Genomic DNA, 24,538 nt, shown 5'->3' with positions numbered 1-24,538 from the left:
ACTGGCACTGATTCAAGGAATAAACAATTTAAATTTCAATGCGTTGTCACATTTTGCTGAATATTATTGTCTAAACTTTTCCAATACAACATTTCTCTAATTAAGAACTTTAATTGCCAGCTAAAAAATTATTTGCTTTTTAAAATTATATTTCCCTTCAAGAGTGTTTAAACACATTCCACAGTTTTTAAACTTGAATTTTTAAAAACCACCTGACACAGAAAATTCCTTTAGGAATATACCAGCATTATAAAACTGGGGCTATCTTGGTTTACAATAGCCATTATCCGCCATAAACTCCACATATTTACTTAAGAGCACTGACCCTTTACTTTCTAAACCTCTTTAAAGTTCAAGCTACGGTGATCTCCAATAAATGCGCATTTACTCAAAAATTTGTTTTGCCTATACATTCCACCTGACAGTTTTTATTGGTTAATCTATAAGCACAAAAAAATCCAACAGGGATGAATACGCATTAGAAATAGATAAAATGATAAAATATCTTATCCATTCCATTTGTGTCACATGTTCAAAGTTTTCTGATTTCAAGTAGTAATATTAGCTATTGGAGCATAAATTGTAAACCTTTCAAACCTGTCCCAGCATGTCAGCCAACATCTTAAAGTAAAACTGGAGGGAAAATTTGATCCAGAATGAATGCCAGTACTTAATATTGGTTAAAGATAATATTTCTCTTGACTAGTAGTTAAAAACATTGTTTGGTTTAAAGATTTATTGTTCTCTAAGAAAAGGAACGGATGGATCTTTATTATGAAAGACCTCGCAAACAAAATACGATATATCATAAATTGGTTAAACAGAAATTAAATAAAAGTTAACATAATGAAATACTGACCTTGAATGAATTGGAAAAGAAAATCCCATATCAGTGTTACTGGACTGATAAATTATTGAAATACCTAGTAGAAATGAAGTAAATAAACTATTGAGTACACCATGTGTGAATATAGTCAGAACCACAAATTCATTTACTGCCTGTGTCTTCCTTACGATTCTCAGATAAAATACAATCTGTTTATAGCACAGTTACTATTTAATGATGCATTTGCTATGTAACAGTTTAAGGGATATTACTTGATCAAATTGAGATTGATTTCGACAGGATGATATTTGCTGAATAGAAATTAAAAATCTTTCAAAGGGTTTTTAAAAACAACAACTTATTTACAAAGAAATCCCCACTATTTTTTTTATTTGATACTGGCATATTATAGTAGTTTTATTCATTTAATAAATGAAAAAAAGCACATCAGTAATCCAATATAATATTTATTATTAATTCTTTTATTGCAGGATAATCAAAATTTAATCTTTGAAATTTGATCATGATTCATATTATTAAAAACTTATTGTGTATCACACCAAATACAAATTGATCCATATCATATCACTTGGAAACGCAAGTCCTTTCAAACAATTTTATTAACTCCTCGACCTATGCCCTTCTGCTGAGCTTTCAATGTTTGCAATTTTCATGAAGTTCTAATCTTTCCTGTCAGCTTTGGATAGATAATGGAACCTTATTGAACGAAAACCGTGGATAATTGACTAAATTTACCTATTCATAACCTAATACCCCTTATTATTAAGTGTCAATACATGTCACAGGAGTGCGAACATGTGCTATAAACTTGTGGTTTCTTTATCATAGTAATACATTTGTAATCTTACTATTGCTGAGTTGTAACTTTATTTCAATCTTCTGTTATTAAATTGTACAAGCATGTTATACCATGAAAACGCAGTCCTTGACAAATGACACAGAAAAGGCACCGAATATTAGCATACCATGCACAAAAGTTGTCAATTTGGATTCTTTCATAAATAGTACAGTTTTAACTGATGTATTTCAGCTCAGTTGCATCAAAAGTTCAAGAGTCCATTTTCTGGAAAGCCACAGTACTAGAAAGACCTAAAGAGCACTGCTCAAATGAGCACCGAAACACATACAGGGTTCCCAGTTTTTTTGGTATGAAAAAAATTCCCTGATTTTTCCCTGATGGAAAATAAAAATTCCAGGATCATAATTTCGACTTATTTCTTGTTTTAGACACCCTCAATTAATAGCTGTTGCTGACAATACCATGTATTATATTTATGTGATTTTAAAGCTATGGCCTCCCATCTCCCCTCACAGCCATCCTTTCCTAGCCTTTTCATTTAATGTTAGTTTTGCCACAATAATTGGAACATATTGATAAGTAATTCAACATGTTAAAACAGTTACAGTAATTGTATGGACTTTTCGACACAAGTCTGCAAAGTCTGACCGAACAAAATTCCCTGATTTTTCCCTGGTTTGAGGAACTTTTCCCAAATTCCCTGACTTTTACCTAACTGGAAAAGTGAGTCTTTTTCCAGGTTTTCCCTGATTTCCAGCTTGGCAGGAAACCCTAACATTACCTTATGCCAAAGAGGGGACACAATATCCTCTTCGACATGGAACCTGATTAGTTTAAACTTATTTATTTAGCTCGATGCATAGAAAGCCATGGGTAATTTGCAATGCTCTCAAGTCAGTTTCCTAGGAATAGAACCAGTACTTGGTGTCTATCGGGGAGATTTAAAGAACATTCCCACAGTGGGGATCCAGCCCGTGACCTCCTGGTCACTAGGCGGTCACCACATTCATTACGCCACGGGGACCTCATACAAACCGGACTACTACACCCACACAGCTTTGTCATCCATGTCCAAGTGCAAATACACCAGCAAATGTTTGTGTCACTAGGGAAGACAAAATGTCTTGCATATTTACACTTCAAGGTGATGACATATTTGAAGCTTTATTTTAATTGGTTGAGCAATAAGGACGTTTAAAGGTCGCCTTTCATATGGTGTTCACCTAGTGAGTCCAAGGGTGACTGCCTGCATCTACAAAGGGAAGCAACATTGACACATACAACATGATAATATTCAAGGGAGCCTACCTTAGCATTTACAAAATAAAGTAAACATGGCACATACAACAATTTTAATATCCAAGGGAGGTTACTTTCCTCAACCTCACAAATGGCTTTCTGATGTCTGGTCTCAGTTCTCTCCCTTTCTACAAAGGGAAGCAACCCTGACACATAAAACATATTTGATATCCAAGGGAGCTTACCCTCCTCAACTTCACACATGGCCTTCTGCAGCTGCTGCAGTCTGTTCTCAGTTCTCTCCCTTTCTGTGTCCAGCTCCTTGTACTGGGTTGCTAGGCTACGCATCTGGCAGATGGCGTCGTCCTGTGGGATCCAGAAAACACCAGAATCAGCAACCAAAACACTGAGTCTCGATAAAGGCAGAGATTTGTAACACATTCATGCCTTTTTAGCATTTTTTGTATTCCTTACACTGTACAAATCTTGACATACTAATTGTTGCAAAAACGCATACCTGTAGAGATATTGCCTTATCTTCACATTTAGGTTTACATGGGTATGAGTCAGTGCACAGGCTAATCTGAGAGACACTTTAAGCACATGCATGAAACCCCATTTTCCCAGAACAAGACTCAAATGGAGTATTGTGTAGCTCTTGGTAATTAGTTTTCTAATCTCACACAGAACAAGACCATTGCCAAGCAATATAAGTCCCCTACCGGTGAAACTCCACCATTTTCAGCAATGTTTCTAGTCTACTTGTTGCAACCAGAATTCTTGACGTAGGAACAAAATGAAATGACATGCATAATCTTCATATAGCCATCTGTCCATGTTTCAAGCTTCATGAAAAAATATGAAAAACTTTTAATTAAAGTTATCGCAGGATCCACCATTTTCAGCAATATTTCTAGTCTATTTGTTGCCATAGCAACCAGAATTCTTCACATAGAAACAAAATGGAATGACGTGCATAATCACCATATTGCAATCTGTCCATTTTTCAAGTTTCATGAAAAAATATGAAGAACTTTTAGAATTATCACAGGATCCAGAAAGTGTGACGGACTGACAGACTCACAGACTGATGCAAAGTTTCACCGGTAGGGGACAATAAATTATTGAGAAAAACAAAATGCCTCCAAGGAAAAAAGATCCTTCATTTTTACAAATAAAATCATGACAAAAACACGCTACCCACCCTTTCTCTTACAGCACTAGCCAGTTGTTTTACTCTTACTACTTACAAACAAAATCACGAACGAAAAAACACCACAAGCTACTCACCCTTTCTCTTTCAGCACTAGCCAGTTGGTTGACGAAATCACGGAGGGCCATGCGCACTGCCTCTGGGTCCACCTCGATGGCAGACATGTTGACGTTGCGCATTGGAGATAGGGCCCTGAGAGCCCTAGAGGGGCTGCCTGCGCGATCAGGCGAGCCTGTGCGCGGGATTGGGCTACCTCGGCCCTCCGTGGTGGTGGCAAAAGTGTTGTCGAAACCTGGGAACAAGAGAATGTAGTCTGAATCACTTACGGTAAGATTGCAATAAAGATAAATATGCCAAATATAAAAGACACCAGAAACCTTTAAAGTGACAGTACTTTTTTTCGTTGTGTTTTAATTAAAATGTACATAAAATATTCACAAACACAAGTATTGAAAAAGTGCATACAAAAATTGTGTCAATTTCCCCTAACCCAAAATAGAAAAACACATTTTGAAACCATACAGAGCAAATATTCCCCCATCCTCCATAGCAAAAATACATTTCAATATGTTGTTTTTTCACACCATTGACTGAAGAAACCAATTGCTTTCCCATACCTTGTAAAAGAAGTAAAATTAAACCAATAAAAGCAACTATGAGCCTAATTGTTAAAACTGGGCTTAAAGAATGTTGGTAAAGTGTCGTCTGAGGATGGTCCTTTCCACCTTGACTGGATTTTGTTTAAGTAGAGATTTTCTTTAAACAATAAATTACATTTATGCGGAAAGTATCTTCCCTGATAAGCCTGTGCAGACTACATTAAGCCAAATTTTCCCATAACACAGCTCCTTTAAAGCCACTCACCTTTAGAAGGAGATGTTGGGCGTGACCTCTTGGGGCTTGGGCTCCGGGACCGAACGGGAGACCTGGCACGGGGCATCTCCTGCCTGAACCCGATGGTGCGGCGCAGGCTGGACACGATGCTGTTCAGCTTGAACTCGATGTCCCTCTTGGTTCCCTCCAGTCGAGCCAACTGGGCTTCCAGCGCGTTTACACGGCCGTCTGACCCGCTCAGTTTGAGCCTCAGTTCAGCGTCTTCCGCATTCAAGGTCTCAAGCTGAAGTTATATATGGAGCTTTGCATTGAAAAAAAGGGGTCTAATGCATATGCTTAAATCGTAGTCCCAATTTAGGCTGTGCAGTCCGCGCAGGCTAATCAGGGAATACTTTCCGCCTAAACTGGATTTTTTTCAAGAAGAAACTTCTATTAAATGAAAAATACAATAAAAGTGGAAAAAGTCACCCCTGATTTGCCTGTGCAGATGCACATGCGTTAACACCCCTTTTCACACAGCAAGGCTCATATAAACTAAACTAAATCATCAATAATGTACTTGACGTGTAAAGCTTATCCATGAACTACTATGGCATTAAATAAGATATTGGTAAATATTGAAGCATCATTAACAAATTTAAGAATATTTGAAAATCCAGTATTTGGTCCCGGCTCCACCATTGTCAGAAATTCCACCCTTTTCAGACTTTATTGGTTGCCATAGCAACCACAATTTTTGACGTAGGAACAAAATGAAATCATGTGCATAATGTCCATATTGCCATCTATCCATGTTGTAAGTTTCATGCAAAAATTTTAAGAACTTTTAAAGTTATCTCAGGATCCAGAAAACCACCATTTTCAGCAGTATTTCTAGTCTATTTGTTGCCATAGCAACCAGAATTTTTGATGTAGGAACAAAATGAAATGACGTGCAGAATGTTCATATTGCCATCTATTGACAGACAGAGTCACAGACAGACACACAGAGCGCAAACCATAAGTCCCCTCCAGTGAAACCGGTAGGGGACAATAATCCCAACTCATATTAAAATAACCCAACTCATAATAAAACAAGACTATTGCCAAGCAATATATGTCCCCTACTGGCTCCACCATTGTCAGAAATTCCACCATTGTCAGATTTTTTTATAATTATATGTTGCCATAGCAACCAGAATTTTTGACGTAGGAACAAAATAAAATTACGTGCATAATGTCCATATTGCCATCTATCCATGTTTCAAGTTTCATGAAAAAATATGAAGAACTTTTAAAGTTATTGCAGGATCAAGAAACGTGTGACAGACAGACTGACTGACAGACGGAGGGCAAACCATAAGTTCCCTCCGGTGAAACGGGTAGGGGACAATAACCCAAATCATAATAAAATAACACAACTCATAATAAAGTAAACCAAACTCATAATAATAAGATCACCTGAATCTCGAGGTTGCGTTTCTGGTCCTCCATACGGCGCTCGGCGCGGCGACTGTCCTCTAGCGCCATCTGGTAATCTTTCTCCTTGAGACGCGCCTCGTCCTCGGACTCAGCCATCTTGCGCTGGAGGTTGGAGAGCTCCTTCCTAAGCGCCTCGCGACTTGCCTCCCCTTCCACAACCTGCAAAGGAGAGGGGGGGTGGGGGATTCTATGAGTGTGGTTGAAATGATTAAAATGAAATTCAAGACAGACTTTAACCATTTACCACAAGATACCCATTTTTACTGTATTATAGTCCCTTGTAAAATCAAATTAAATTTCTGAACTTTCCTACTATATTCAAGTTTTAAAGGCTTTATTTTCAATCCTATGATACTGATAAACAGCATATAACCTAAATAGACTGTGAGTTACTCTCAAGTGGTTCTGCTTTTTTGCTGATAGCATATACTTTCATTTTCACTTTGCTTCTGAGCAGGAAAGGGTTCTGCATGTAACATTTTCAGATCAAATTGGTGGCATATAGCCTTTCCATGTAACCTACATTCTGTTTCAGAACAAATTGGTTGTATCTAGCCTCCTCCCCCATGTAACCTACCTTCTGTTTCAGATCAAATTGGTGGTATCAAACCAACATTGCTATCATATCAAATTTGTGAAAAAATCAGTTAAATACCTTATCTGCACTTAAACCTAAATTCTGTTTCAAATTTGTGGTGTTTGACCTACTTTTGTTTCAGATCATATTTGTGGTATCTAACCTACATTCTGTTTCATTTTAAACTTTTGTTGTCTAACCTACCTTCTGTTTAAGATCAAATTGGTGTCGTCTAGCCTCATCCTCCTTCTCCTCATCATGGGCAATCCGCTTCTGGAGGTTGATGACCTCGTTTCCAAGCTTGCTGCGCTCGCTGTCGAGCATCTTCACTTGACGACGCAGGTCCTGGAGCTCACGCCGGGCATCTAGACGTGCCTTCTCCACCTCACGCAGGCTGGCGCGAAGATCAGCCGCCTCCTTGGTGACTGACGCCTTCTGCTCGTCAAGTACTGGAAGTTAAGATATTGTTTTATGAATTTCTGTTGCCATGATAAATTCAATCAATTCAGCCACATTATGGGAAAACTGGGCTTAATGCATGTGCTTAGGGTTTTGCTAGATAAGCCTGTAAACAACCCTTTGCTCTATAATGGTTATTTTCCTTTAGAGAAAGTCTCTTCTAAACAACTATTTTCCAGTAAAGGCAGATAGTGTTGTCCCTGATTAGCGGAGCTACTTTACGCTATTGCTTTATGCCCACTTTTCCCAAGGCAATGCTCAATTTATCTGCACCTTGAAAGACAATCTTGTGGAATGGTTACTGTACATGTGCAGCTTAATAAATCTATTTGAAATTCCCTTAAAGTGGTCAATGTCAAACAAAGCTTCTACCTGCTATGAAATTAAATAAGATATTGGTAAACATTTAGTCATTATTTACAATTTTTAGACTTAAGTAATTAGAAAGAAAACTCAAAATAATAGCATTACAGTCTAACCATGAAACTATATTATTTTACTTGTGAACACCTTTTACTTCTGAATCATTAAGTTCATTATGTAAAATCAAAACCTCCTTTTTCGAAAGAAAAAAATAACTTAAGTCCAAATGAACAAATACAAAAAAAAATCATTTAAAAAATAGAAGAATGACTATACTAGCAGGGAGGCGGAAAACTACAACGGGCAAGGCATGGTCAGGGGTGATAACCCCAAAAAAGGGTAAGGGTAAGGGTTATGGTTAGGGGTTGGGTTAGGGTTAGGGTTGGGTTTAGGCTAACCCAAACCCTAACCCGACCCCTAACACTAACCCTAACCCTCTAACCCCCCCTTGCGCAATACCATACCATGCCTCGCCCGTTGTCGTTTTCCGCCTCCCATACAAGCAGGACAACTTACACTTATGAATCATTTTGTTCAAGTGTAATATGAAGCCTTCTTATAAGAAGAAAAAAGATAAAGGTTATGTCAACAACAAAAAAAGAAAAAAAATCACAGAATGCCCACACTGGCTTGACACCTTAAACTTCTGTATTATATAGTTTATATGCAGTTTGAAACCTCCTTTTTACAAAGGAAAAATATAACAAAAGTTAAGTCCTAAAAAAACTTAACCTCAAAAACTAAAATCTCAGAATGCCCACATACCTGCTGCACGCTGCCTGGTGTCAGTAAGAGCCCGATTGAGCTCAATCTTCTCTCCCTCATTTTTGCGGATGGTTCCACGCAACTCCTCAGCAGTCTTGGTAACTGCCTCCTTCTCATGTGTCTCATGGTTGAGTTCACGCTTCACATCCACTATGTCCTTACGCAACTGCTCCCGGAGTTCGTCAGCTGTTCAAAATGGAGGAAGAAAATGATAGAATTGTGTAGCTCTTTAAAAGGAGAGAAAGAAGCAAAAAGGTAGGTAAAAGAATTTTTTGATGAGTTTGTGCAATTCAGTACAAAGCAATTATTTAAAAGACCTATAATTCCCAATCTCAAGGGTTTTCATGGTTATTTTTCAGTGCGGTGCTGCTACTTTTGTCAATTGGGCAAAAAATTGCTGCACAGGATACCATAAAATAACCCCGTACCTTCACGGATCTTCCTGTTGGCCTCAGTAAGGTCATGCTTGATGTTGTCCCTGTTCTCCTCCACGAGTTTCAGTGTGACCTTCAGTTCGCTGACCTCTCGAAGTCCCGCTTCCTTCTGACGGTCAAGGTCGCGGATCTGGGTGGCCAGGTTCTTGCATTCATTCTGGTGCGCCTCGCTGAAATGTTACCATGACAACGGTTTAATAAGTTTTAAACTTTGATTGGCTGTGTTTTTTCTCTGATTGACCAATGAAATAAAAATATTTTTATCAAAATGATCTTGTCAATGATTAGATGAAGTCACGTCAGTAAAAGACTTTACAGCAAATTTTAGTCATATAAGTTCCTTTTTTTTCTAAGAACATACCTTCTTTCAATAAAAAATACCATACAAGCGGAAATTATTGTCCCTGATTAGCCAGTGAAGATTGCGCAGGCTAACAAAGGACAATACTTAGTGCACATGCATTAAACCCAGTTTCCCAGAGTCAGGCTCATTTGCAACCCTTACAAGATCTAATTAAGGTTTTCAATGCAATGCAGTTAAAGGAAAAATAGTTCCATAAAATTAAACTAAATAATTGCCATTGCCGTACCAGGTCTGCTCACAAGGTCTGATCAAACTGAGGGTGAAAGGTTTTTGATGCAATACAGCTTATAAAAAAATAGCTCCATAAAGTATTAAAAACTAAAAACGCCTTATCATGCCTGATCAAACTGAGAACCAAAGTTTTAAAAACTAAAAACATTCAATCAGCTTACCAGGTCTGATCAAACTGCGAGCGGAAGTTCTTGAGCTCAGCCTGCAGTGAGTTCACGTTGGACCGGTCCTGTTCCTGTCGGGCAAGTGACTCGCGCTTGAGTCTCTCGTACTCGACGTTCGCGCTCGCCAACTCCATGTTCAGGTTGTTGTTCTTCTCTGATAGAGTGCTTTTCTCTTGCTCAAGCAGGGAGATCGTCTGCAATGGATCGCACTTTATTAATTAACTTTTTAAAACTTAGATAGGTATTTTGACACATTTGTAGTCCCATAGAAGTTATATTTAGTTAAAGATCTCTCTTACTAGATTCAAGTTTTAAAGGCTTCCTTTCCAACCCTTAGATACAGATGATCAGCAAACAACATAAAACCTGACCACTGTGAGTTATTCACAGGCTGTTTAAAAATCTATTTAAAGACCATTCTTAATTAAAGTTTTAACGGCTTAATTTACAACTCTAAGATCCAAATGAGCAGCAAACAGCATAAAACATGAACTTTTTATGCTGGTCGCATATTGCCATTTTCACTTTGCTTCGGAATTGGAAAGAGTTAATTGATCAACCCATTCGACCAGTTGTAAACAATTGCTTGTTCTGCCTTTGACTATTTTCTTTTTCCAAGGAACAAAAGTAACTATTTACAATGAATGGGTTACGCAATAGCTATGAACTATTATTTACCAATTTATTGACAAGGGGTCCACTCAATTCTTGACCAGCTGGTAAATTATGTTTCAATAAATATAAGTGAATTGATTTATTGCCATATAAGACATGCATTTACCAAATCATTTTTTCTGTTGAACGCACTTCTTGTGAAATCTTCAAGATCTATTCTCAGATCAGATTTTTCACTAAGCAAATTCTGCATGTGATGTTTGAGGTTATTAATCGCATCACGTTCTTCAATTATGGCACTTATAAGGCGACTGTGCAAATGTTTAATGGTATGATGTTTTCTATGGCTGTTTAAATGACTAACAGAGTCATGTTTTTCGTAAATCACACTCCCTCTGTTAGGGTTCAAATGATTAATGACATCATGTACCATATAGTCTCCAAATGTGACAACTTTTGGACAATCCTGAGCCAGATAGCATCGATGGGCCTTGTCCTGTTTAGACATTGTCATTATCTATGTTAGACAACCCCAATGATGCAAGCAAATCCCAACACTGTACTTCACAAAATGATGTGACCATATACAAATTTTTTTATTTCACAGGTCAAAGCAGCTATTAAGTTACATCCATTTCCATAGTTTGCTATTTCACATACAATTTTTTGTTATTTCTTCCGTCCTTTGTCATTTCTGATACTTATGTTAAACAGGCATGTATTATATCTAAATATTTAACAGACAACAAACATTCTTTTAAATTCACCTTCATGTCTATAACATAAAGCTGAACATATTTATTCTCTCCTTTTATATTTTTGCAAAAGAGCTATTTTGAACATAATCAGACCATTAAAAATAATCTGTTTTGATCATATGCCAGCATTTTTTGTACACCCGCCAATTTTGTCTTTCACCTCCTTTATTCAAATCTTCTTGTCATTGAAGCACAATAAAGCATTATTCCTTCAAAGAACATTTATTGATACATATAATTATTGTCTTTTACAATTAAATCCATCCAAAACCTGCTATATGAGAAAGTTTAAAAAACAATATTAAAGGTGTATATGGTTTAAAGCTAAGGGACTCCTAAAAGTTAAAACACAATTACTTTGTTTTGAAAACTGTATGTTTTGTGGAATGTTGCAATTTCCTTAAATATTTCAAATCACATGCCCAACTCTCTACAAGATATAGCAGTCACTAAAAGTAACAACAAACTGATTTCTCACCTCCTGCAGGTTACACAACACTAAATGCTCACCTGATATCAGTCTTTTTTGGTCATGAGAATCAAGTTATTGCTGTCAAAGCTGAGTGAACAGATCATAAATTAAATCTCTATCTCATACTTTTTTCTCATAAATTAGTAGCAGTTAAAACTGAATTGTAAATACTACTTGCCAACCTACTAAAGGCTAAAACCATTTATTTCTGACCTGCTGCCTGTCGTTCTCAGCCATGAGCAGGGAGTTGTCCCTATCACGTCCCAGAGCAGAGATCTGGTCCTCAAGTTCCTCCTTAAGAATGTTGTACTTCTGCTGCATGTCCTCCTTCTCCAGCGCATACTCGTGAGTAGCCTGTGCGCGCTCGCTCTCAAACGAGTTACGCTGGTGGTCCTGCAATGTTCGCAAATAGAGAAAATTATATTCAGTTTTGTATTAAGTAGGGAAACATACACATAAAACTCCTCACTTCCGATAAATGTTGCCTAAAGAAGCTCTTATTGAAGTTATTTTTTCATACATGATTTTATACTTTGAATTTATAGAAAGAAAAGCTATTGAAGCTAAATATCTCGGGAAAGAGTGAGGATTTTTTAGTGAGAGAAAATTACAGTTTACATATTAATAAAGAAACAGCTTATTTCTGAATAATAATATCTGCTGGGTTTGTGAAATTTGTGTCCAAAAAAGAGCTTAAGATTTATAATTAAAGATATCTGCTGAATTCGAAACTGATTAAGACTTGTTATGCTGGTGGTCCTGCAATGTTCATAGGAATAGGAAAATTTAACAAAAACAAACATGTATGATCAACACAAATGACTGGAGATTTCCCTACACTAATAACAATTCAAGAAACCTTGCTTTCCTTTTTTGCAGTCAGCGTAGCTCCTGACCAGACTGTGCAGGCTGGTCTGTAGCTACGCAGGCTGCATATGCCATAAGTCCCATTTTCGCATGGAGCCCACCCTGTACCTTCTCCCTCATGAGCCTCTCCACATCCTCCTCGTGAGCCTGTTTCTCCTGGGTGAGGGCTAGGGTCAGGTCACGCTCCACCTGCGCCAGGCGTTTCTGGAGCTCCTCACGGTGGTGGTCATACTTGTCGAGGTCTGCGTTCTTCTCCTTCACCAGGCGCGAAATCTCACCTGCAGGAATTTTTAAAATTAAGCTTTTAACTATTTATTTTAGTTTGAACTCATTTATGTTATCTTTATTGCATTTAAAGCCTTAGATTCATTTAACCACTCTTGAATCTGTTTAATGGGCAGAACCAGTACTTGTGGTGTATTTGGGAAGATCTAGAGAACACTTAGAGAACATTTATACACAATAAACAAATTATCAATACCAAGCCCACTATCTTGATGACTTATCATCACCTTGCAGGTTCAATTCTGCACGCCACACACCTTAATGACATGTCATACCATACTACATCCAGTTTCTATTTCACACTGACCATTCAAACTCATTATTTCATTATCCATCTTCTTTCTTTCCTCATAATTGTGTACCAGACCCATTTTGCTAACTCATCATACCATACAGCACTTTTACTGACTTGTCATTTCCTACCCCACCCACTGTGCTGACATCTTGCTGACACATTAATCTCTTCTCAACCGAATTTGCCAACTCATTGTTCCCTACCCTACCCACCATGCTGACTCATCATGCCATATTCTACCCACTGTGCTGATTAATCATTCAACACACAACACATCTTGCTGACACATCATTTCCTACATCACCAAATTTGCTGACTCATCATTCCCTACCCCACCCACCTTGCAGATTCTCCTTCCTGACCAGGAGCTCCTGGTTCTCGACCTCCAGCTGCTGTTTTCTGACCTCGAGCTGGGCCAGCTGACTCTGCACCTCGTACAGGTTGCCTTCAAGGCTCTCCTTGTCCATGCGCAGTGCAGCAATCAGCTCTGACTGCTGGCGATTCTCACGCTCCGTAGCAGTGACCTGGATAAGACAGTACTTGTGAGATTTTTGGCCCCTGAGCATATGTGCACTTGAGACAGGCAATCAGGCTTTCTGCTTTTATTGAATTTTTGCTTAAAGAAAGTATCTTCTAAGCGCAAATCCTTTTCAAGCCGAAAGTGCCGGCGCGGATATTTTCACTTCCCTTCCCACCTGTGTAACACTGCCCCTTTCAAATATCCACACTTCCCCTACCCGCAATATGAGCTCGCTCTTCCACACCCACCTGTACAATGAGCTGATCCATCCCCAACCACCTGTACAATGAGCTCTTTCTTCCCCACCCATCTTTACAATGACCTCGCCCTTAACCCACCCACCTGTAAAATAAACTCGCCCTTCCCCACCCACCTGTTCAATGAGCTTGCCCTTCCCCACCCACCATTTCAATGAGCTCGCCTTCCCCACCCACCTGTTCAATGAGCTCGCCCTTCCCAACCAACCTATTCAATGAGCTCACCTTCCCCAACCACCTGTTCAATGAGCTCGCCTTTCCCCACAGACCTATTCAATGAGCTTGCCTTCCCCACCCAACTGTTCTATGAGCTCGCTCTTTCAACCCCTCTGTAGGATGAGCTTATCAATCCCCACCCACCTGTACAATTAACTCGCCCTACCCCACCCACCTGTTCAATGAGCTCGCCCTTCCCAACCGACCTATTTAATGAGCTCACCTTCCCCACCCACCTGTTCAATGAGCTGGCCTTTCCCCACAGACCTATTCAATGAGCTTGCCTTCCCCACCCACCTGTTCTATGAGCTCGCTCTTTCAACCCCTCTGTAGGATGAGCTTATACATCCCCACCCACCTGTACAATGAACTCGCCCTACCCCACCCACCTGTACAATGAACTCACCCTACCCCACCAACCTGTACAATAAACTCGCCCTACCCCACCCACCTGTACAATTAACTCAACCTACCCCACCCACCTGCTCAATGAGCTCGCCCTTCCCCACCCACCTGTATAATTAACTCAACCTACCCCACCCACCTGCTCAATGAGCTCGCCCTTACCCACCTACCTGTACAATAAGCTCGCCCTTGTCCTGGGTGAGTCCCTCCTTCTCTTTAGAGATCCTCTGCAGCTGCCCACTGAGGCGCTCACAGTCCTTGCGCACTGACACAAGCTCCTCTCCCAGGGCCTGCTTCTGCCGCGATATCTGGTGGGACAAAAGTATCATAATTTATCATGAGAGGCAGTGAACATGATATCTGGTGAGACAAATTGAACTGTGCTTCATGACTTACTGTTCAATCCATGCATGAATCGCAGTTTTTAACCACCAAATTTCAATACAACAAGCGATGGGTTTGTGAAACACTTATGTTCCCATATATTTGACCTTTGAGTTTGAAGGATGACTTTGACCTTTCACCACTCACAATGTGCAGCTCCATGAGATACACATGCATACCAAATATCAAGTTGCTTCAATATTGCAAAAGTGTACATTAAATAAGCGATTTTGACCATATATTTGACCTTTGACCTTGAAGGATGACCTTGACCTTTCATAACTCAAAATGTGCAACTTTATGAGATACACATGCATGTCAAATATGAAGTTGCTATCTTCAATATTGCAAAAGTTATTGCAAATGTTTAAGTATGCACAAACAAACACACAAACCTACCAACCAACCAACAAAACCAACCAACAGACAGGCCAAAACAATATGTCCCCCATTATAGTGGTGGGGGACATAAAAAGAAGTTGTGTCTGTTTTATACAACGTTTTTTTTAGTGCAATTTGCAAAAAATTCCTTTTACAATCCAAACTATCCTTAATAAATGCCAATTTTGGCATTAACAAATAGGGTGAGCTTGATACATGCTTGTGCCATGTATATTTTTAACTATGCTACACAAAACGACAAAACATTATTTTAAATATGTTCTAGTAAATGGCAAAATGTGAAATTGTTATGATTAATTTAAATATGCATATCCTATTTTTTCATTTGAGTAAATATTACTTCTGTTATTTGTTTGTGTTTATCTTATATTACAGAAAGGGTAAGTTAAAGTACTTGGTTAAGTATTACCCTGACATCAAAACTCAATTAAAACAAGAGGGCCTGAAAGGCCCAAGGTATCCCCCGCAGCATATGCTTTGTTTGAGGATGGGTGCAAATTGGACGGATGAACATAATGATAGATGGACGGACGGAAGACAATAACACAAAACTAAGACAAAGGAAGGTTCTTAAGCCTTCACAATTTATTTCATACCAAGTTTCAAAGAAATCCGCCAAAGCGCTTCCAAGATATGGCTCCGGACACAAAAATGCCTATAGTAAAAAGCATTTTTTCAAGATACAAAGGGCCATAAGTCTGTTTTTAACAGATGGTGTACAATGCCATTTGGCGTGCATCGTCCTCTTATGCATATATATACTCATACCAAGTTTAAATGAAATCCGCCAAAGCACTTCCAAGATATGGCTCCGGACACAAAAGTGCCTATAGTAAAAAGCATTTTTTCAAGATACAAAGGGCCATAAGTCTGTTTTTAACAGATGGTGTAAAATGCCATTTGGCGTGCATCATCCTCTTATGCATATATATACTCATACCAAGTTTCAATGAAATCCGCCAAAGAACTTCCAAGATATGGCTCCGGACACTAAAAAGCATTTTTTCAAGATACAAATGGCCATAAGTCTGTTTTTAACAGATGGTGTACAATGCCATTTGGCGTGCATCATCCTCTTATGCATATATATACTCATACCAAGTTTAAATGAAATCCACCAAAGAACTTCCAAGATATGGCTCCGGACACAAAAGTGCCGGACGGACGGACGGACGGACAGCCGGACGGACGGACAACGCCAAAACAATATCCCTCCGCCTCTGGCGGGGGATAATAAACAGACAATACATATTGATCATATAACATTTGCATTATCGAAACTTAATTTGCCCTTTTGCCATTTTCATACATATTTCAATCAGATCATGGCAGTCAGTGAGACAACTCACACTTTTGCTTAATAAGCTGGTTTCTCGGTTTTAAGTGTTAACACTTCTGTCAGTAACTGAGAACTGCCCTAGTTCATATTGGAATAGCCAAAAACTAATTTAATTACCAATCACAACACAAGTGATTGGGTCCTGAATCAAAGCTGTGATTCTCCAATTTGTAGCCTGGCACTCTACCAACTGAGCCTTCCAACCTGTCTTAATGCTGAGATAATGTAGTCTGGCACTCTACCAACTGAGCCTTTCAACCTGTCTTAATGCTGAGATAATGTAGTCTGGCACTCTACTTACTGAGCCTTCCAACCTGTCTTAATGCTGAGATAATGAAGCAGCGCTATGGGAAAACTGGGCTGAATGCATTTGCGTTAAGTATTATCCCAGATGAGCCTGTGCTGTCTGCACAGGCTGATAAGGCTTGATATTTTCCACCCGAAACTTTATTATCCTTGAGAAACCCTCTTAAAATAAACAGAAGGTGTTTTTCCTGTGTGGATTGTACAAGCTTATCTGGGACAACACTTTACGCACATTCATTAAGCCCCATTTTCCCACACCACTGCTCATATAACCCTATAACTTACAGCATTGAGCTGCTCAGTGACATCGGCCTTCTCTCTGTTCAGAGCTCCTATCTCATCCTCCAGCTGCTCTCTAGTCATCTCACTCAGCTCCAGCTTCTGGCACAGACCTGAACACACAGAGCAAAGATATGAACACACAGAGCAAAGATATGAACACACAGAGCAAAGATATGAACACACAGAGCAAAGATATGAACACACAGAGCAAAGAAATAAATAACACAAAGATATGAACACACAGAGCAAAGATAAGAACACACAGAGTAAATAAATTAAAAAATTATGAATACACAGAGCAGGGATATGAACACAAAGAACAAAGATGTGAACACACACAGCAAAATATGAACACACAGAGCAAACACCAGAACATATAAAGACCAGAATACATTTCTGAAAAAAGCAGTATCGGAAACTTTCAGCATTGTTTTTTTAACCTTTTGTGCAAAAGGGCCTGGGCCCTTTGCCTTGGCAAACATAGCATTGTTTTGCCTTAAATTTTTAACTTGTTTTTAGCTAACAAATACCTTATATTGAGAATAATATGCTAACAAATTAAATATTTTCTAAGTTTTAACTCAAAGAGCTGAATAAGAGTAATGAACTAAATATTATTTTATTTTATATTTTATTGGGACATTAAGTTTCTCATTTGGAGAAAAAATTTAATTTGAGATTGAGAACAAGGGCCAAAATGGACCTTACTCCCCCCCATTCCCACCACTATTTTTCATCATGAATAAATTTTGTCACAAAACATTTTATACTGAAATACTATTATAGATACATTTTAATATACATACTGGATTGAGTCTACTCTCAGCGCAAAAGCTAACAATGCAAATCAAGTTTATGATGCTACTGATCCAGCCCCATGACAAAAAACAATATTTCATAAAAATATTCTTCTAAATCTCAAAATAAAGCTCAACTCTGAAAAGGCCAATAATTTATCTACATTTGTCCACTGACCTGATTTTTCGGCGTCAAGGTATATCTTCTCCTGCTCCACCCTGACAAGCTCCTCCCGGATACCCGAGCGCTCCTGCTCCAGAGACTGCTTCTCTCCGTACACTGCAGCCTTCTCTGCCTCCATCTGAAGAGCAAGGAACATTAGTCCTATATTATTTATTCCATGAACTGCATATTGTAGGCAGAAAATTTCATAAGTTTGTCTTATATCAGAATGACCAGGCAAGGCAATAATTTAGTTATGCAGTGATAAAAAGAAAGTGTCAGTTCATTGTTGTTAAATTTATTTGATTCAATATCTATAAATATTATTAATTCCATAAAAAAAAATTAAATTATTATTTAACATATTCAAATAAATTCATTTTCCCACATAACCCCACTTTGTACCTGCATGGTGATCTTATTATTTTTTTTAATTATTTATTTTTTTAAATAATTATTTATTATATTCAAATGAATTTATTCACCTACATTACCCCCACTGTCATACCTGCATGATGATCTTGTTGAGCTCAATCTTGTCCTGCCCAAGCCCCTCGTTGAGGGCCTGCATCTTGACCAGGGCGTCCCTCAGCGCGGCCTCCTCTGACCTGGACTTGTGCAGCTCTCCCTCCAGCTCCGTCTTCACCATCTCAGCCTTGTCCAGAGCCTCTCCTGCAAACACACAGTGTAATGTCCGAATTTGTTGTTGTGCATTCAGAACTTTATGAGGTCCTCGTGCACTTAACGTTGTGAGGACCCGGAGTGCGTCCCAGCACTCATACCTAATTAACTTTTTTCCTTACCAAAATTGGAACAAATTTTGAATTTTAACTGCAATTTCCAGCCATTTTTTTTTTACATAAGCTTATTGTCCAGTCTATAACCAAAGGAAGGCTTCTCATAGAAAGACTTCATTAACTTGTAACCAGTCTATAACCAAAGGGTTACTTCTCATCGACTTCATGCCTGGACTCCAGCACCTCCTTGTCTAGCAGTACCCTGTTGAGGGCCTCCTTGGGTGCTAAGTAACATAAACTTATAATCAGCCTATAACCAAACGTACACTACTCATCAGCTTTCTACATAAACTTTTAAGCAGTCTATAACCAAAGGGAGATTCTTACTCGTTTTCTGCATAATATTGTAACAATCTTTAACCAAAGGGCTACTACTCACTGACTTTTCCTGCATAAACTTGTAACCAGTCTATAATCAAAGGGAGATAACTCACCGACTTCCATACCAGTCTATAACAAAAGGGAGACTACTCACCAACTTCCTGCCTCTGCTGGTCCAGCACCTCCCTGTCAAGCAGTGCCCTGTTGAGGGCCTCCTTGGTGGCTACCAACTCCTCCTTGAGACCAGAGTTCTTGTGCTCTTGCTGCTCAATGATCCTCTGGCTGTGAGGGGAGAGAAGTGTGTAGTGAGCAAAGGGAGAAAATTATTCATTTGGCAAGAGACAAGTGTGCTGAGCAAAGGGAGGTAATTATTCATTTGGCAAGAGACAAGTGTAGTGAGTAAAGGAAGGTAATTATTCATATTCGCTGGAACACTATTATGTTTTGGAACCAGATTTATTGAGTCTTTGCTCTATGATCTCTCAGTTAGGACAGCGAGGTAACAATACCAAAGCGGAGCTAACTATATAAATTAATTGTGTGAAATAAACTTAAACTTAAATTGAGAGAAAAAAAAGGGTTTTTGTGTATTTTTATTGAATTCAATCGCAGATTGATGGCTTTGTTTTACATTGGCATATATTTTAGACATTCTAAAATTGTAAAATTTATTAAAATTTCTTATCAGACATAGTCCATGTTCTTGCAATGTTCTTCCGTCATTTGACAAACTTAGCAACAAATCTATAGACAAATTGTTTGACAAATACTGAACACTTTTAAACCTAGGAAGTTAAGATTTAAACAAGCAAATTCGTTGAATTGATATTCCCCGCCAATGTGCTTCTGGACACTCATACCAAGTTTCAATGAAATCCGCCAAAGCACTTCCAAGATATGGCTCTTGACACGCAAAAAGCATTTTTTCAAGATACAAAGGACCATAACTCTGTTATTATCAGATGGTGTACAATGCCATTTGGCGTGCATCATCCTATTATCCATATATAAATACTCATACCAAGTTTCAATGAAATCCGCCAAAGCACTTCCAAGATATTGCTCCGGACAGACGGATGGAAAGACTGACGGACGGACAACGCAAAAACAATATGCCTCCGCCTATGGCGGGGGATAATTAACAATATGAGCCTTGCTTGAATAACACCAGGCTTAATGAATATGACTTCAAGTGTCGTCCCAAATTAGCCTGTGCAGTGAACAGGGGCTGTTCAGGGTCAACACTTCAGGCTGTTAAGGTAACGTTTGTTTAAAGAAAGTCTTTTATAAACAAAAATCCAGTCTAGTCAGAAAATGTCTTTACGTATCTTCCCCAATGTACCCTACTTTCTACCTAAAGTGGATTTTTGGTACAAAAACACATCCTCTAAACAAAAACAATAGATGTGTTTGTCAGAAACACAATTTCCCCTATTGCGCACCTTTGAAGCCATATATTTGACCTTTGACCTTGAAGGATGACCTTGACCTTTCACCACTCAAAATGTGCAGCTCCATGAGATACACATGCATGCCGAATATCAATTTGCTATCTTCAATAATGCAAAAGTTATTGCAAAACTTTATCCAAGTTTAAAGTTTTGGGACACACACAATGAATGAATGACAGACAGACAGACAGGCCAAAAACAATATACCCCCATTATTTCGATCCAGGGGCATAAAAAACATAAAAACAGAAATTGCTGCCCCTGATTAGCCTGTGCAGAGAGCATTGCCACATCTGGAACGACACTGCATTAAGCCCAGATTTCCCAGAATCCAATGCAACACGTACCATCGTTCGTTCTCCTTGATCTGTCTCTCCTTGTCCTTGCCTACATCAATCTTCTCATCCTCCAGGTTGTCACGTTGGCGCTGGAGCTCCGTGTTGGCAGCCTGCAGCTTCTCATTCTCCGAGTTCAACTAGGGGGGTCACAGACATAAAGGGGTCAAATGATGTCACAAAGAGGTTAAATGAGGGTGATACCAGAAAGGTCAAATGGGGTCCCAATAGTTCAACTGAGGTCAAAGAAGGGTCAATTGAGGTCACACAGATAGGTCAAATTAGGTCACCCACAGGTCAAAACAGGTAATAGAGGGAACATCATTGGGTTCACTTGATGTGCAAGAGTTTGAATGAGGTCACAGAGAGGTCAAATGAGGTAACAATAGATCAACTGAGGTCAAACAGAGGTCGGTTTAGGAAACATATATGTCAACAGAGGTCACATAGAGGTCAAATGAGGCCACACAGGATGTCAAATGAGGTCAAAGAGAGGTTGAATCTGAGTTCAACTGAGGAAACAGAAAGGTCAAATGGGGTCAACTGAGGTCATGGTCGCATTGAGGTCAAATGATGTCACAAAGAGGTCAACTTATGTCAAATGAGTTCACAGAAAGGACCAATGAGGTCAATGGAGATCTAAGAGAGGGAGATCAAATTATTTCACCTGCTTGAATATAAAATGGCCTTATATCACCATGCATATAAAGACACGTTATAACTTAAATTTAATTCAAGAATCTTTAAATCTCCCTCATATCAAGTGGCCTTAAATCTCTGTGAATGTAAAATGTCTTTAAATCACCTTGAATACCAACAAGGCCTTCCTACCTGTTCAATCTGGTCGTTGAGCTCCTGTCTCACTCTTTCCAGCATCTGTTTCTCAGAGCTTGTCAGTCCCAGGGCGTTCTTCACACGGTCTCGGTCACGGGTCGTGTCCTCACGGTCGCGCTTGCTGCAAATACAGATTGCCTGTCTGTCAGACTCGACCTGGGCTTTGTACAAGAGTCTCACACATGCGAAATAAGAACCAACTAACAAACAAACTAGGAAATTAACAAAGCACAACATTCTAAGTTACTAATTTAATGTTAAATAAGCCTCATTCTGTGAAAACCGGCCTAAATTTATGTGTGTAATGTTTCTTCTCAGGTAAGCATATGCAATCTACACAGGAATATCAGGGACGACACTTTCCGTCTAGACTGAATTTTCATTAAGAAGAGACTTCCTTACAATGAACAAATCATAAAAGCTGAAAGAGTCTTCCCTGATTAGCCTGCATAGACTGCACATGTTCATCTGGGATGACACTCTATGCAAATGCATAAAGCCTAGTTATCCCAGTACACGGCTCAAATAACTCAACAATTGAGTCACGCTCTGAGAAAACTGGGCATAATGCATGCGTAAATGTCGTCCCAGATTAGCCTGGCTTATCAGGGACGAAACTTCCGCTTTTATGACAATTTTTGTTTAAATGAAGTCTCTCCTTGGCAAAAATCCAATTTAGGTGGAAAGTGTTGTCCCTGATTAGCCTGTGCAGACTGCACAGGCTAATCTGGGACAACACTTTACACACATGCATTATGCCCAGTTTTCTCAGAACACGACTCAATTAAAAGAGAGACTTGCACAATGTCAAGTTCTGTAGCTACCAAGAGCCGTATTCCATTACCATTAACCTTAAATAACCCTTTTATCATTTCATGACTTGCACACTGTTAATGTGCGGGTTTAGTATCCTCCCTTTCTTAAAGTCCTAAAAATCTCAATTACTGTTTAATTTAAAGTTAAGTATTTGAAATAACAGCCTTCTTTCCACAAAATCCAAAAAAGTGCATGTGTAACTTCACAATTTACACAATATTAAAGTAGTCATTAAGGTTTAGTATTGGAAAACTAAGTCTTCATCATTCTTTATGCTCATATACAGCATTTACAACGTTTCTACTCACGCAATGTCAAGGTCTTCCTTCAGATTCAGTATCTGCAGTTCGAGCCTTCGTTTCTCGTTGTCAAGGTCATCCATCATCTTCTTCTGGGCAGCGTTGTGGTCCTTCTGAGCGGCCAGCTTGGCACGCAGCTCCGCCACCTAGCACCACAGAGGACAACAGTGTATGTAGGGCCCAGTAGCACGAATGTTCTCAATTTTTGAGCTCAACTCAGAAGATAAAGATTTGAGTTTCCACTCAGCTGAGTATTGAGCATGTCAGTCAGCTCACAAACAATCTCAGCTATAAGAATATGCACATAGTCCTTCTCAAACTCAGGCTTGAGTGAAACTCAAAACTTCTGTGAGCACCAAATCAGCATGATGATCAAATCATGTCAAAAATTGATAAACAAATCTAAATTGAGTCAGAACATTGGCTTAACCCTTTGCATGCTGGGAAATTTGTCAGCTGCTAAAATGTCAACTGCTGAATTTTTTAAATAATCATTTTCTTCGATTTTTTTCACAGAATACTATCAGAATAGCAAACAGTTTGGATCCTGATGAGATGCCACGTTCTGTGGCGTCTCATCTGGATCCAAACTGTTTGCAAAGGCCTTCAAAATTCGGTTCCAGCACTGAAAGAGTTAAGCATGTTTGTAACACTAGGCCAAGGACAAGACAGTGAAAGTTTTTTCAGGCTCTCAAGCAATGCTTAAAGCAAAACACTAGACATTTTCCGTGCAATTTTTTTTTTCATCTAGGAGTACTAAAAAAAGAACACAACAAGGTATTAACTAGGGATGGCAAAATTATTCGAATAATCGAATATTCGATTGAATGGTCAGCATTCGAATAATAAAAATGATATTCGCATATTCGCATTTTTTTCCAAACGTAATTTCACCAATATTTAATGACCTGCGAACCGCTTACTAAAAAGCAACCGAAATCATTTGGGAGTAACATGTTTGACGTGACGTTCTTCGTGTCAAACTGATAACGCGGCCCGTATCAGTGTTGATTGCGCAATGCAATATATACACTCTAAGAAAGGCCCCGACTGTTGTTTGCCAATGGGGTGCCAATTAACGGTTTCAATTGACTGGCGAATAATAATTAAGTTTTGTGATCACAGTATGTACAGCCATTAAAATGTGTGAATTACTCAAATCGCGCAATGCAATATACTTACTATAAAAAAGGGCCCGAACTGTTGTTTGTCAATTAGGTACAAATTAAGGTCTTCAACTTACTTGCGAGTAATAATTTAGTTTTTGTTATCACAGTTTGAACATACATTTAAATATGTGAATTACTCAAAAGTAACAGATGATATAAATTAAACAATCATCAAGGAATCATAATTCAAATCTGAAAATGCCACCAGCCCCTTTTGCAGTATTGCATACTTTACACGATCTGTGGATAAGAAGACCGCAACGTGTAATGTGTGTAAACTTAGTTTTACATATGCGCGGTCTGCTACAAATCTGTGGAATCATTAAAAAATTAAATTCTATGCCACGATGTTTTTCATTCTATTTGTGCCCGATCACAGTATCGGTCATAGTATTAGTCGACA

General features: G+C 38.8%; 1 protein-coding gene across 8 annotated transcripts in view; it reads right to left on the bottom strand.

Annotated features, from left to right (window-relative positions):
• The window catches only part of LOC127831651 (rootletin-like), a 169,092-nt gene that overhangs the window by 24,417 nt on the left and 120,137 nt on the right, over positions 1 to 24,538 (bottom strand). For all 8 annotated transcript variants that reach the window (XM_052356662.1, XM_052356663.1, XM_052356665.1 and 5 more), the window contains 19 exons: positions 22,976 to 23,112; positions 21,849 to 21,972; positions 21,030 to 21,157; positions 19,386 to 19,513; positions 18,622 to 18,785; positions 18,129 to 18,252; positions 17,157 to 17,263; positions 14,611 to 14,748; positions 13,383 to 13,566; positions 12,571 to 12,740; positions 11,809 to 11,988; positions 9,748 to 9,944; positions 8,986 to 9,161; positions 8,558 to 8,743; positions 7,175 to 7,419; positions 6,373 to 6,552; positions 4,963 to 5,215; positions 4,176 to 4,390; positions 3,131 to 3,251 (listed from right to left, as the gene is read on the bottom strand). In XM_052356662.1, coding sequence (XP_052212622.1) covers positions 3,131 to 3,251; positions 4,176 to 4,390; positions 4,963 to 5,215; positions 6,373 to 6,552; positions 7,175 to 7,419; positions 8,558 to 8,743; positions 8,986 to 9,161; positions 9,748 to 9,944; positions 11,809 to 11,988; positions 12,571 to 12,740; positions 13,383 to 13,566; positions 14,611 to 14,748; positions 17,157 to 17,263; positions 18,129 to 18,252; positions 18,622 to 18,785; positions 19,386 to 19,513; positions 21,030 to 21,157; positions 21,849 to 21,972; positions 22,976 to 23,112 — 3,157 coding nt within the window. The remainder of the gene's footprint in view (positions 1 to 3,130; positions 3,252 to 4,175; positions 4,391 to 4,962; positions 5,216 to 6,372; positions 6,553 to 7,174; positions 7,420 to 8,557; positions 8,744 to 8,985; positions 9,162 to 9,747; positions 9,945 to 11,808; positions 11,989 to 12,570; positions 12,741 to 13,382; positions 13,567 to 14,610; positions 14,749 to 17,156; positions 17,264 to 18,128; positions 18,253 to 18,621; positions 18,786 to 19,385; positions 19,514 to 21,029; positions 21,158 to 21,848; positions 21,973 to 22,975; positions 23,113 to 24,538) is intronic.

The sequence above is a fragment of the Dreissena polymorpha genome, chromosome 5, assembly GCF_020536995.1.
Source record: "Dreissena polymorpha isolate Duluth1 chromosome 5, UMN_Dpol_1.0, whole genome shotgun sequence".
Taxonomy (NCBI): Eukaryota; Metazoa; Mollusca; class Bivalvia; order Myida; family Dreissenidae; genus Dreissena; species Dreissena polymorpha.
Note: the sequence above shows the minus strand (reverse complement) of the source record. Positions and strands in the feature narration are given on the sequence as shown.